This window comes from Ursus maritimus, unplaced genomic scaffold (genome assembly GCF_017311325.1).
Source record: "Ursus maritimus isolate PB19 unplaced genomic scaffold, ASM1731132v1 scaffold_1, whole genome shotgun sequence".
In the NCBI taxonomy this organism is placed as follows: Eukaryota; Metazoa; Chordata; class Mammalia; order Carnivora; family Ursidae; genus Ursus; species Ursus maritimus.
In genome coordinates, this window is record NW_024423343.1 from 37,140,733 (window position 1) to 37,156,183 (window position 15,451).

Below are 15,451 nucleotides of genomic sequence, written 5' to 3' on the forward strand. Positions count from 1 at the left end.
GCCTCATATGGCTAGATTATTACTGCATCAACTATTAGCTTCTAATAACATGCTCCCGTCTTGCTTTAATGGCATTCTGTACTCAGAATACTCAAGTATGGACAGATGTTTAAGAATATTATTTTTTCTTCTTGGCTATTGATTAATTCCCAACACCCACTTCTGATTAGAATGCAAGGTATTTTCTTTCAGATGTGGAAGCTTTAATTACTTAATCTAACCAAAAAAAAAAAAAAAAGACAAGCAGCATGCCAGGAATTTGTATCGAAATGCTGGAGCATCGTCTGCTCAGACTTCTTACCGTTGACTGTAGGACACAGTCGCTCGGCTTATCTTCCAAAGCCAGTGTATGAATAAAGAACATGCAGCTCCAAGAAGGAATGTGAAGTGCACTATACAAGGTTTTAGCAAAAATCAAATTGGTGGTTTCATTAGGGGATTTGGAGGGGGTCCTGTGGGACCACAGCCTCATTGCAAGATGGAGTAGGGACTCTAGCTGTACTTGCTCCATTAAACCCATGATGGGCTTTACTCTTAAACTAATGGCTTGCCTGATGCTGCCAGTAGCACTTTTTAAAAAGTGGAATGAAAGGATTAGTCGAATTGAGTTTTGTAAGTGATGAAAATGATACTTTAACACCTGAGTTTTAGATTGCATTAGTATTTCCTAAAAACCTGGACGCTTGGGGATCAATAGAAAAGCTTTATTTGGGAGGGGGGTACGTACATACTTATTACCAAGAACTCTTTAAGAAGCTTGAGTTCTTTTAGGTCTTGACAAAGTGGATCTTCCAGCTTCCTTGTCTTAATTATACAACCTGAACAGTTACTCTTATCTCCCAGGTAACAAATTAACCATCTTGCTCCCCCTAGTGGAGTTGCAACTCTACTTCAAAGTTCAGGAAAACTTTGGAATCAATACACATTTGATGCAGTGTCTTATTTTTGGAAATCAGATATTTTCCCAACTTATTTTCAAAGACTGACGATGTCATAAAAAAAATATTGCGTTGGATGGGCTGATAGGGGATGTGGGTAGAGAAAGTGGCTTTGGTGATGAATTTTCAGTTTCTAGTGTTGGCAAGATTAGCTGCATGATTTATGGCTGCTAAATTCAAGGGGCCTTTCTGCTCTGCACTTCTGTGTTAGAGGGATCCAATGTCATCAGTCTGGCAGAGGGTCACCTCTAGAAGGCAGCTGTCAACACTCCTGGAAGAGACGGTGGGGTACTAATAGTTGGTGATGTTGGAAGACAAGGACAGGTCCCATGGAACAATGAATCCCACTTGTGCCATTGGTCAAGTAGGTCCAGGAAGTATGTTCTGCCCTCTGGATCTGTTTGAGGAACTGTGCCAATATCCACAGCACATGGCAATCATTTCCAGTTTATACTTGCTAAGCATGCTGAAGAAACTTTAGTAATTGATGCTGAACTTATTGCATACCTCTCTTAAGAATTTCAGTTTCCTTAGGTTATGATAACGAGTGGTTTCATGGTATTGTAATCCCTGTTTTTTTCCCTGCCAGAATTCGTCTTTCCCAACTTTGACCCTTGTTGTGAGTTTGTATTTATTCGATCTTGTACCCTAATGCACACAGAGCACTAATATTTTGTATATGCTAGTGTTGACGTGTGTGAAACTTCAAAAAGAAATACCTGTACCTACCAAGGCGTAGGACTCTGTTCTTTTGCAGGTGAGACTTTGCTTCTGAACCTTATCAAGGTCAAGGCAAACACTGTGATAGACACAGTGGTTGCCAAATTAATGGTCAACAGAGTATAAGTACTTGACACTTAGGAACAAGAATATCATAATTAGAATTTTACCCCTTTCTTAGAATCATGTAAGGGAGGCAATATTTAGATGTATTTTTCCCCCAAATATTTATTCTCAGGGTAAGTAGTCATTTAGGGAAAAATAAAACAGCAAGATTGGATTAAAATCCCAACAAAAAGGAATGCCAAAGTGCTCTTTATGTGTGTTTTATTTGTGAGGGTGGAGAAAAAAAAGAAACACCCATAATGTGGTTTGTTTGTTTTTTAATATTACTTGCTAAAGAGTTACAGTAATTTAGTCCAAGACTTACATCTAAGCAAACACACAGGGTCTGTCTAGCAAACATGTATCTAGGAAGTTCTGATTTAGAATCCCATGATGCTTGGATTCACAGTTGTGAGACAGTGATGTTGCCACAGTGGGGACCTGTCCCCGCTGGGGCTAGAGATCTCCATCTAGCAAGACTCTGGGCTCTGGAGAACAGGCACTTTTCTCTTCCCCAGGGAGTGTGAGGGATTTTTATGTGAAACAATGCATATCTCTGCGTATACTTGCATGGGTGTCGATACTGTTATGTATGTGTATGTGAAAATGCACGTGCAGGCGGGGATATGCATGTGTAGCTGAGACTGCAGGACTGGAAGAGTTGCTTCTTCCCAGTGGATGCTGGAAATTCTGTGCATTGACAGTACTCTGTAAAGCTGGCTTTTAGCAGAGTTGGGCACGTGTGTGCGCCATTCTGTGTGTCGACGATACCCTTCAAAACAGTCTCAGTGACTGGGCTGGGAGGTATTTGGGAAGCTCCCTGCGGAAGGACTGTGCTGGCATCCTTGTCTGGCAGCTTTGTCAGGGTGGCTCTCCTTGGGAACATTCCAGCCGTAGCTTAGAACCCTTGTCTTTCTTGAGAAGCGTGAGGACTAAAGCACTAGAATATCTGTATGCACTCCTTACACTCATGAGTGACGAGAGGCTTTGCTTAACTCGCTGTGTTTCCTGACCAACTAGTGACACATGAACTATTGGGATGGGTTTGTTCTCAACTGTTAATTGATCATTGTTGATTTAACACTAAAGTCTTGTCAGACTCTGCCCCTGCTTGTCATCGAAGTCCTATAGCTATTGGGTTTGTTGTTTTCTCTTCAGGTTCAAAAGGCAGAAAAGTACACGCAAGCATGTGGTCATGACAAAGCAGACGGAGGATTATGGAACAGATAAACAAGTTTTCATATTGTTAAAATCCTGAGTTTGTGTCTGATTCTGTTTTTTTGTTTTGTTTTGTTTTGTTTTAATGAAACGTGGTCCTTGCCAGGGGGGCAGCTAACCCAGAGACTTGGTTTTAGGAGGTAGTCAGAAGCATGTGGAAGGATCTTCTTGTCTTTAGGCAGATCAACCTGCTGACCCCAAACTAGTAGAAAACTTACTTTCTTTTCAAGACTTCTTTCCAGCTATTTAACTGTTGGCAATTGGAGAAACTATCTTTGAATCGTACCCCTTGGCAAGAAGGTAAAATTGAGAGTATTTGGGGCAAAAGAAAGATATATCTATCTGTCCACTTGCTAGAAACTTTTGTGGCAGGGGGAAGACTGCGGAAAAATTCCTGGCATATTGAAATATTTGTCTGCAACTTAACATTTTTATTTTTTATTTCATTTATTTGTCTTAGAGAGAGAGTGGGGGTGGGGGCACAGAGGGAGAGGGAGCACCTTTAGCAGGTTCAATGCCTAGCATGGAGCCCAATACAGGGCTCCATCACACGACCCTGAGATCATGACCTGAGCCAAAATTAAGAGTCAGATGCCTAACCGACTGAGCCCCGCAGGCACCCCTAAAACTTAACATTTTTAATACAGTGTTTCCTCAGGGAGTCTTACCATATTCTACTGACAATATTTATATTGGTACCTGCAAATAACAAGAAACACCATCAGAACCTGTAAGAAAGGCAGCAGGAGGGTAAAAAAGAGAAAAGAAGATTTATAGGCATAGTGAGGACTGGGATTTTCATGTAGATAGCACAGGGACACACTGAGGCCGGTGATGCTGATGGTTTTACCTTAGGACAGTGTTCTAAGTGAAGTTAGCATTTATTAAAAACGGATTCACAAGTCCCCACCCCAGATAGACTTACTCTGAATCTCCAAGGAAGGGATGTTGGAATATTGTTTTAACAAGCATCTCAGGTCGTTCTCACAGTCAGACACATCTGGGCAACTGCTGTCATCTAATTGCTGACTAGAACTACCATAAAGGGGGTGCCTGTGTGGCTCAGTCGGTGAGCGTCAGACTCTTGATTTTGTCTTAGATCAGGTCATGATCTCAGGATCATGAGATCGAGCCCTGCATCAGGCTCCACATCGGGCTCCACGCTAGGTGTGGAGGCTACTTAAGATTCGCTAGAGAGAATTACACTCTATCTCTACAAAAAAAAAAAAAAAAAAAAAAAAGAACTACCATAAAATATTTCTAGAAGGTGTGAGTGTGTGTTGTGTGTGTAATTGTCAAAGCTTTTAATGTTTGAAAAAAATCAAATCCTACATTAGCAGTGTTAAGCATTTCTTAATAAAAATTTCTATTATGTGTGTTGGGTTGTATGCTTACAGAGGGTTTTCCCATGTATTATCGCATTTGTTCCTAATAGCAATCCTATGAGGGCTTGAACAGCAAAAATCATGCTCACCCCCAGATTACACATGGAAATGGGCTCAGCACGTAGCTGTCAAGTGGTGGAACTGGCTTTGAACGGGCTTCTTCACCACGTGGGGCAAGCCCAACATCAAACCCACAGCCCACTACTTTTCCTCTTTTACCCCACACTCTGGTCATCAGGTTAATGGCAACATTTCTGAGATACCAGGTTTTTTGCATGTCCACACCTTTGCACACCCTGATCCCTGTGCCTAGAATGCCTTTCCTACCCTGTTTGCAAACTCATACTCAGTCATGAAGCTTCTCTAGATACACTCTTCTCCTCACCCTACCTACCCTCCAAGCAGAGCTAGTTTCTCTTTCAGCTTTGTTTCCATCATGCTTTATAAATCTTTTTACTCTCTTTTGGGTCTTAGGTAATATAGGTGAGTTCAATAATAATTGCTCACTAGTATCCCCCTTCGTGATCCCCACCCCACCGTTATACCACTTACTTTGTATAGACAATGGGATGTAATCACATCGGAAACACTCAGTGCCTTTAGCGTTGGCTAAAGCTACGGGAAGCATTTGAGAATGATTTCAAGGGCTTTCCAAACATTGACAAAGAAGTGTTCTGGAGGCCAGAAACTTGGCTTTTAACATCCTCTAGAAGTGGAATTTCTGGAGGTACCAGGGTACGTTGTCTAATGAGAGGTCGGGAACAATGGGGCCTGTATGCTCAAAACTGCAGATTTGGTCATTTCCTTGATGGGAAATTTAAGGGTGCTTCAAGTATGTCTTCACTTACGGGTGATTTTTATGTCGTACTCATAGTCCCAGGCTAGCCATGACTCTCTGTTATGGCCTTCAAATTGTGTTACAGTTATTTCTTGAGGCAACTGTTTCCCCCACTAGACCTCTAGTGAGGGTGAGTCTGAGCCATATTCATCTTTGTCTGCCAGTTGATAATTGTTGTGTCAACTTTTGGGGAACGAATCTTGTAGTCACCTGCATCTGAATACGATCGCATGGATTTAATTATAGTTCTAATTCAAAGTCTCCTGTGTTCACAGCCACCCCTGGTCCAGGCGATCTTCAGCGGAGATCCGGAGGAGATACGGGTACTCATCCACAAAACCGAAGACGTGAATGCTCTGGTAGGCGCCGCGCAGGCCCTCTTCTCTGTTCCGCGGTCCCCTCCGGCGTCTGGTGAAAGCTCTGGAATGCTTCTCAGAATGCTGTTTGTTAATCCACAAGATAAAATACATCTGGTTAGAATGGAAATCGATCATACATAAATACAGTTATCAAAATAGTAAATAGCAAATTTGTGATATAATAATATACGTGCGTCTCTATTAGCACGTTTAAACAGCAAGATACAGCAGAAGACCTAATAATGAGCGTAACTGAGGAATAGTGATGATCATGATTGATATTTTGTGGTATCTGTGACCACACTAGCGTGGTGTGAACATACCTGTGATTTCTGCTGGTGACCAAGTGACAGTTACTGGTGACGCTGCTGAGATTGGCTGCCTACTTTCATAATGGAAAGAAATGTGAAATTTCCATCAGAAGTTAGTAAAAATAAAGATGTGCTATTTTTGCGCCTAGAATCTCTGGCCTACAGCAGGAGTTGACCAACTGTGGTCTGTTACCTATTTTTGTGCCGGCTACCAGCTAAGAATGGTTCTCACTTTTTTAAATGGCTGGGGGGAAAAAACGAGAAGAAGAGTAATATTTTGTGACACATGAAAATTATATGACATTCCGATTTCAGTGTCAATAAATGAAATTCCGTTGGCGCTCGGCCATGGCTACTTTTCCACTGCAGCAGCAGAGTTGGGTGGTGATTAATGACAGAGATTATGTGTGGCCCAGAGAGACGAAGGCGTTTACAGTCTGGCCCCTTTAGAGGGAAAGTTTGCTGACTTCTGCCCTAGAGGCTCCATGAACCTGGGACCAATGGGTGAACTCGGCATCCTGTGTGTACCCTGAAGTCGTAGGTAATACATGTGTGTGCTTGTGGACGTGTGTCATGTGTATTTTCTGTGAACGAGTAAAGGCATTTCATCATATTCTTAAGGGGACGTATGGCCCCCCGAAGCTTAAGAACCCCTAGATCAGGAAGTTCTTGAAATAAACAAACCTGCGATAAAGAAACGTGAGAAGAGTTAGTCAATAATTTACCCTTTTAATAGTTTCCTAGACCTAGATTGCACAAGCAGTTATATGCAGTACACGCTACTAATTCTCTCAGTGGAAGTTAGTTACCTAACTGCTGTAGTCGTCGGGGAGAGGAGTGGGCTTTGGAGCCTAGTGTCAGGTGGAAACAACAGCGAGAGTCAAACGCGTCTGCAGCAGAAGAGCTTTGCCACAGGGAAGTGATGTCTGAGGTGGGGTCTCTCTCCGGTCGGCTGAATGCTTTATTTAGGAGAGCCGTTTCCTGACGTGCGGCCCTTGTTCTGTGGCAGAGTGCAGGTTGGTGTGGCTTTTTGAAAAAGCTTTTGGCAGCTTCTCCCCAGCGGGCACTGAAAACAACGGGGTGGTGTTTTATGACATTTCTGCAAGGTAAGCACAGATGAGGCCAGGGCCAGACTCCTCGAGAAGGCAGTTGGGCATTTGTCCAGAGCCTGTGTGTGTGACCCGGACTTCTGAGAGGAGCCAAGGCAAGTAAGCTGACTGTCCGGGTGTCCTGCTGTCACTGGAATTGGCCTAGCCTATTTTGTGGCTGGGGCCCAAGCCCAGGCAAGCCCAAGGCAAAGTTAGTTACTATTCTTTTCCTGATGATTATGAGCAAACAGAACTTTTGTTCATCCTACGTACCGAGAAAGATTGCACTGTCCTCTGAATGGCCTTTTTTTCTCCTTAGGAAAGTGGCAAATGGTTGGTGGCTGGTAAAGGTTAGGAAAGCTTAACTTTAGTTGTAACCTCACTGTATTACTGAATCAGATAGGTTAAGTAGAGTGACACATAGACCCCAAATGCATAATTGCTCAAACATGGGAGAAGCTTAGTTCTCTTGTGAACAGATTAGAGAGGTGGCTTTTTTCCACATAGGGTCCAGGTATCTACATGTAGCTTCCAAGGTCACCCAAGGGGTTCTTCTTCGGTCCAGCCAGCCAGAAGGGAAAAAGGAGCATGGAAGGAGAGCACAGGAGGATGTTTATGGATGATCTTGGAAGTGGCATAATCGCTTGCACACATGACCCATTGACCAGAACTCAGTCCCATGCCACACCTAACTACAAGGGAGGTTGCGAAATACCACGTAGCTGTGTCCCCAAAGATTGGAGAACATGAGTAGTTAGCAATCTTGGCCTCACCAGTTTTTGGTACTACAGAATTTTAGGGAATTCAAGTGATAACACTTATTTGTCTGTGTAGTGTCTTTCTCACTTTAGAGTAATTTCCTGAGTTCGACCCAGTGCTGGGTGCTAGAGATGCAGCAGTGAGAGGATCACTCTTCATACTGACAGCCATTTTGAAAGGGAAAATACAAGACACTGTTAGGGGCCCAGGTGAATCATGAGGGACTGATGAAGCAGTGTGCAAACTGACACCTAAGGGGTGCTGTTGTGGAGTTTGGATGTGTGGGCTTTTGGATGCACGCAGCAGGGAGGGGTGGGATAGAGGGAGGAAAAGCAATGCGTGAAGGAATGCCTGACTTCCATCCTGTGATGACGTGGCTCCACGGGGTCCCAGTGCCTTCCTCCACTCTCTCCTCTGTAGAACCCCCTCTTCATATCCCTGTTTTCCTTCCCTCAGGTGAGGGTAAAGAACCTCATTTGATTCCCTGCTCTCTTAGCAGATATGTTGGAGACAGTGCGCTGTTCTCTCAATGTCATGCTTTTCCTTTGTCAACACTTCTTTGGCTCAATCCTATTGACTGTCTTGTTGGCGGTGGCTTAGGCAGTTTAGGGAAAGTGATTGTTAACGAAGGGCATATGGAGATGGAAGACGAATACAGATTAGCAATCTAAGTCTGGAGCTTCACTTCAGGAGGGCGGAGAGGCCACTAACCAGTACATTTAAATGTCAAGGAAGGGAAATAAACAATGGAGGGGCCTCCTGTTAACGGGAGGACAATATTCGTCTTCTTCCCTTCTCACCCTTTGTTGTTCTTTCTTTACCCGTATTTATTTTTCTTCTTTGTCCTACGTTCTGATTTTTTTTTTGCTTTCTTTTTTCTTTCCCACCTTCCTGTGTCTTTTGATGAGTTGCCCCTTCTTTGGTATAATTATCCTTCGATTAGGTGATCCTGATATGGGAAGCGATCTCATTCAGCTTTGCCTCTCTGTGTTTTTCCAAACTTCATTTCCTGCTGGCAGGATTCATGACCTCTATGTGTCAACCGAACGAAGTTATTCAATCCGTTGATATTTATTTTTTTCTCACTTCTCCACTGTTCCCATCCTGTCTGCCCTTTCAGACCTATTGTTTCCTCCATTGAGTTGTCCTACTTCTCACTTCCTTTCTGCTGCTTCTGCCACCTTCCTACCCAGACAAGGAAACCTATGTCTGCTCTCACCTCCCATAGCTCCTTGTATCTCACTGACCACTTTACCTGAGCTATTTACTTTTGAGACACTATGTGCTTAATGACATGGAGGCTATGTCATTCATTCTCTTTTGCTCAATGGCCCAGTTCAGTCCTTGCAGCACATGTTGAGTGAATGACTAAACCTTGTTCTATTACTTATGTTGAGCCTGTTTTTCATTTCTTCCAATGAGGACACATTGTCCAAGACTGTCTGGCTTTGTTACTGTCCCTCAGGTCTCAGTTGTAAGACTGCAAGTTCTCTTTGTACAATTGAAAATCTATGGACAGATTTGAGGAGCCCCTGAAGAATCAGGAGGGTACTCTGAGTCTTCCTGTGGCTCCTCTGGCTAGTGGCATGCCAGGGCCTGAAATGTGGGAAGACGGTTGTACACTCTGAGAAATCCATTTACACTGACCTACATGTGGTTGATAACTGAAGGTTTTAGAAGAGGCTTTATCAGACCAACAAATTGAGCTCGAGGTGGGGCGTCCGGATTCAAAATGAAAGCACAGATCCTGAAAACCAAAATTTGAAGTCGATGAAGTCATTTTGGGGATTACGCTATGACAACATGACACCAACAGACAGTTCTACAGTGCCATAGTGGAATGGGGACAGAGATGATTAATCAGTGCCTGTTTTTATTAATATTATTAATACTGCTAATAATATCGATAATTATTATATTATTAAATTATATAATTTTATATATGATGTAATATATAATAATATAATATAATATATTGTTAAATTATTAACACATATTATTAATAATTTAAAAATTAATAATTATTAATTAGTGCCTGTCATTGGTGAGTGGTGAAGACAGGGAGGGAACCATTCCATGTGAGAAGGGGTTGAAGAAACTGGTGATGTTTTAGACCTGTGAAGGACAAGAGAACTACCTCAAATAGTTCAAATGTTGTCAAGTTAAAATGGAACTAGACTTAGCATTATGTCAGTGGTTGTAAACTACAGAAAATATTTCCAGCTCAAAATAAAAGAAATAACAGAGCTGTATAAAGAAGTAATGAGCTGACTTGACAAGTAGTAAACTCCTTAGAAGACCATGAGACTGATGGTCTAAAGGAGATCAATTGTACAGCACATGGGCTACTCTCCTACCTTGCGCCCTTACCCGACATTGCTAATGGTTTATGACAGTTTTTTTTCTTTGAGTCTTAAAGACCAAAATTTCTTCTTGGGACAGCACTATTAAATTGGAGTTGACCTTTAAATAGAAACCGCCTTCCCATGCCTGGACTAGGTGATGTTTAAAGTCTTTTAACAACCGTGAAGGACTACAGTTCCAAGATGTGTAAGTCCCACGTGATAGCATACCCATGGTATTTATTTCTTTTTTACAGTATCATTAACAATTGTTAATACACACACACAAACACACACACACACACACACACACACACAACCATTATCATACCAAAGAAAATCAACAATAATTCCTTGGTATCTTCTGATACCCAGTGCGTATTCAATTTTTTTTTTTTTGGTCCCAATAGCTTCAAAACAGGTTTTTTTGTTGTTTTTTTGTTTGTTTGTTTGTTTATTTGTTTTTTTACAGTTGGGCTGTCCCCAAGTTGATTATTTTAGTCCATCTAATTTATACAACAAAATGATTTTGTCAAGCTGTTAGTGTTTATTATTTTCCCTAATAGGATTTGGCCCAAGTATATGGGTGCATTTTGCTTGCACTCTCCAAGTCCAGGATAGGAAGGGATGACGTGTGAGTATAATAGCATAACTCTTGAGGTGAAAGCTAAGCTTACACTGGCAAACAATTTATAGTGAAAAAAGGGGAGACAACCATTAAAGCTTTAGTTTTTAACGATAAGCATCGATTGGGTGGTATTCGCCTGCTACTCTCACGATCCAAGTGGGAAAAAAGAACTGGACCAACAATGTATGATAAGCGTTTTCTAAAAATAAATAAGACAAATTACCAATAGTAAACTTGTGATTTGTACTCTGTGTGTGTTTGTGTAGGGGTGTTGTACTATTTCTTTATATCAAAATGACCACAAGTCTAGTTGACACCTATCACCTCACGTAGTTACAAAAATCTTTTTTCTTACCATGAGAACTTTTAAGATCTATTCTCTTGGCAACTGTCAAATATGCACCACGGTATTATGAACTACAGTCCCCATGCTGGATACTATATCCCCATCACTTATTTTATAACTGGAAGTTTGCACTATTTCTTTTAAAAGTAGAAGTATTTTTTGAATCCGTGCAGAAGGGTGCAATATGGCTCTACCTAAAGATGCTTGAGTGATAAATTTAATACCTTCTTTAAATTTTTCTCAGCTTGATTCTATCGTGTCAAATTCCCTAGAACAGTAGGAATACAGACTATATAGCACAGCATTTAAAAAAATTTTTTGTCAGGGCACCTGGGTGGCTCAATCAGTTAAGTGGCTGCCTTCGGCTCAGGTCATCATCCCTGGGATCGAGCCCCATGTCAGGCTGAGCAGGGAACTGCCTTCTCCCTCTGCCTCTGCCTGCCACTCTGCCTACTTGTGCTCTCTATCTCTCTATCAAATAAATAAATAAATAAAATCTTTAAAAAAATTTTTTTTGTAATTTATTTATTTGAGAGAGAGAGAGAGAGAGCATGAGCAGGGGGAGGGACAGGGGAGAGGGAGAAGCAGACTCCCCGCTGAGCAGGAGCTCCATCCCAGGACACTGGGGTCATGACCTGAGCTGAAGGCAGACGCTTAACTGACTGAGCCACCCAGGCGCCCCTAGCACAGCCATTTAAGCTTCTAGATGTTTGTGTGTTTCCCCTCACTTACATATATCTTACTTGATTTTTAAAAACCTTTTTAAGAAAGAATTGATAATGGGGATAAAAACCTGAGATGTTTTGTTAGTCTAGAGATCTGAGCACTTTCTAAATGAGACCGAAATCAGAAAGTGCTGGGAACAAGGAAGCTGCAGGCAGGAGCGGCGACCCCGGTCCGTAACCGACAGACGCGCTGACCCAGAGCTCACTGAGTGTTGCTACGGCAGGAACGCAGGCTCGGTGTGGCCCAGACTTCCTACATTTTTAAGAGAAAATACAGGAAATCGCTAAATTGTTAAAGGTTGGTTCCAAAAAGTGATCCAACATCGTTGAGGCCAAAGAAAACCCATCTGTGGGCCAAATCTGGCCTACAGGCCACCGTTTTGCTAACCGTGGATGAGGTCAGCAAACCTTCGGCAGTTAAGGTTTCTCCGGCCACCTGGATCTGGAAATCTGAAGTGTGAAGCCAACGGCCTGGTGTTCTGGAGAGAGCAGTGTCCTGTGTTCTTCCGACACTGACGGTACTTCTGGCTCACTAGCCTGTGGGGACGCTGGTGGTCCCTTCCTAGCTGCAGGAGGAAGGTGCCTCTCGCTCAGCACGCGCCTGGCAATACTGTCCCATCTCCTGCTCCTTGTTGGACCACTGCCCGGGATGTGGGGCTGTGGTTTGGAAGCCATGACCTGTGTCCTGCAGAGAATGACTCATGAACTCCAGACAGCACTGAGCGGGCCCTAGCGATGTGGCTTCACGGCCGTGTGAAATGTGTGAAGGCAGGTCTGGTTAGCATCACTGCTAATTATCCTCCAGGGGATGCCCGACAGCGTGCAGCCCCGTTTCTCTAGCACTGGCCTTGGAGGTACAAGAGCCATCCTCCGTGGATGACACAGCTTACAAGGGTATACGATTTGTACCATCCAGATAATAGAGATAGTTGTTTGGAACTCTGGAAACACTCCAAGTACAATGCCATTAATATTCCTTTGCTAAACATTGTTACAGCACAAAGAAAAATCTTGCAATTAAAAGATGTCCATTGTAAATAGCTTGAGAATGTGAACATCTCTAGGATAAAGGGTTATGGCTCCCCCCCATTTTAGATATTACATTTGAGGGAAGGATGTAAATATGAATAAATGAGCTATATTTTTCTTAGATCGAGAAGGCTCAATGGTTTGAAATTAGTGTATAAATTCAGTGCAGTTGAATTTGCAGGGGGAGGACTTTGGTTTGGGAAACTTGAGATCTTCTAAACTTTAGTGTCTGGAGGAATAGACATGTGAGAAGACTCTTAAAAAAGAAAATCAATGAAGAGAGAGTTTCACAAGATCTATTAAAACAAATTATAAAAGTGTAGCAATTAAAACAGTGTGTTACTGGCACAGGAACAGACAACTAAATTAGTGGAGCGGAGACTTCAGAATTAGACCCAAGCGTATATGGACACTCGGTATAAAACAAAGGAAACCTTGGAACGACAGGGATGACATGGATTACTTAATAAAGGGCGTTGAGATGAATGGCTGATAAAAAGCTGAACCCTTCCCTAATTTCTTGTACCAAGATAAATCTAGAGGTAGAAAATAAAAAGATGAACGTAGTGGAATAAAAGAAGGGGGAAATATTTTTTTCAGTCTTGGTGTGGGGAAGGGCATTCTAAGTAGAATAGCAAAGATACAAACCAAGATGGAAAATGTGGGTACTTTGAATATGTAAAAACTGTGAGCTTCTGAATATGAAATCCTCACCAAAACAAGATTAAAGGATAAATCGAAGATAGGTAGACTATCTGTGAAAAGCATTAATATTCCTAATATATAAAAAACACTTACAAATTATTTAGAGAAAGATTAACACCCCGCTAGAGAAATGGGCAAAGGACGTACAGACGGCACTCACCAAAGAAAAAATGCAGGTAGTCAAAACATATATGAAAGGGTGTGCAGTCACAGCTTCACCCGAAACCGAAGAGTTGAAATAAAACAGCCCGGCAGAGCAGCAAAGGAGAAAACGATCTCAAGGAGGGTGTCGTTGAAGGAACATTCTGAGGCCTTTTCGGAGAAAGTTTAATTTATACTCACCTTTGGCGGGTTTGGCAGTCTGTATCCACATTCAGCTGTATACACCCTTTGACACAGCAACACAACTCCTGGGACTATACCCTAAGGGAGATCACTGGACAGGAAAAACAAAAAAACAAAAAACAGAAAATAAAATAGTTAAATCTATATAAATGTTTTATATATATATCTATATATATATGGCAAATATATATGTATTTGTTGCTTTGTGGTTTATAATAACAAGAAATTGGAAATTACCAGTACTTTATTTCTTAACTATACTTCAGTACATAGATATGTGGCAATATTATGCTATCTTTAAAAAGGGTGGTTTATGTCGATTTTTACTCATCATGTATATTTATCGATAGGTAAGATCTTCAGGATATTTTTATGAATGAAATAGCTAGTTAAACAGAATATATCATACATATATGTAAATATAAGAAGGGGTCTAGAAGAGTATTCTCCAAAAGTTTAATTATAGTCAAACCTGGGTAGTAGGATTTTTGCTTTTTTGTTTATTCCTTCATGTGTTACTGATATTTTTTGCACTCGCCATGTATTATGTTGATAAATGGAAAAATAAATACGTTTATATAACACGCACACACACGCACACACACACACACACACACACACACACACACACGAAAGCCAACAAACTAGCTTCCAAACTTGCTCATATTTCGTATAAGGGCATGACTTTTTAAATGCGCCCATCCTATTTGTCTGTTTGTGGAAGTGTAGAGCGTACCTCGGTGGTGCTCATGACCCATAGTGACAGGCCAAGGGCTGTTCCCATCTCACGTTCCATTACAAGGGCCTTTCCTGTGGTATTAGCTGGAACCTGAGGAATGGTGGTAGGAGCTGTTGTCCCTTCAGTAGGGTTCTTTTCTTCTACCATCGTGTTTCCCCCTTTTGGAGGAATTTCAGGGAGGACCCCCGTTTTGATATTGAAGATGGAAAATGTATGAGATTCTAGATGTCCGTATTGTAAAACTGCATATCTTTTTATTTAGTTACATGAACAACATTTCATTTCATAAATTCTGGAAAAATAATTTTTAAAATTGAAATATAATTGACATATAACACTGTATTAGTTTAAGGTATGCAACATAAATGATTCAATATTTGTATACATTGCAAAATGATCACCACGGTAAGTCTGATAAACATCTATCACCATACATAGTAACAAAATATTTTTTTCCCTAACTATGAGAACTTTTAAGATCTACTTTCTTAGCAACATTCAAATATGCAAAACAGTATTATTAACTATAGTCACCACACTGTATATTATGTCTCCATGATTTATTTATTTTACAACTGGAAGTTTGTATTTTTTGACCCCCCACCTATTTCACCTACCCTCCCCACCCCCCACCCTCACCTCTGGCAACCACCAGTCTGTTCTCTTTATCTATGAACTTGGTTTAGTTTAGTTTTTTTTTGATTCCACATGTAAGTGAGATCATACAGTATTTGTCTTTCTCTGTCTGACTCATTTCACTTACTGTAATGCTCTTAAGGTCTATCCATGTTACTGCAAATGGCAAGATTTCATTCTTTTATTATGGCTAAATAATTTTCCGTTGTATATATATACACAACATTTTCTGTAT

The 15,451-nt window shown here is 41.4% G+C and overlaps 1 protein-coding gene across 8 annotated transcripts in view; it reads left to right on the top strand.

Moving 5' to 3' along the window:
- Positions 1–15,451, top strand: part of ANKRD44 (ankyrin repeat domain 44) — a 346,132-nt gene that overhangs the window by 105,386 nt on the left and 225,295 nt on the right. For all 8 annotated transcript variants that reach the window (XR_005837939.1, XR_005837942.1, XM_040642458.1 and 5 more), the window contains exon 2: positions 5,480–5,563. Coding sequence is in view for 5 of the 8 variants with exons in the window: in XM_040642458.1 (XP_040498392.1) it covers positions 5,480–5,563 (84 nt within the window). In the remaining 3 variants the exon portion in view is untranslated. The remainder of the gene's footprint in view (positions 1–5,479; positions 5,564–15,451) is intronic.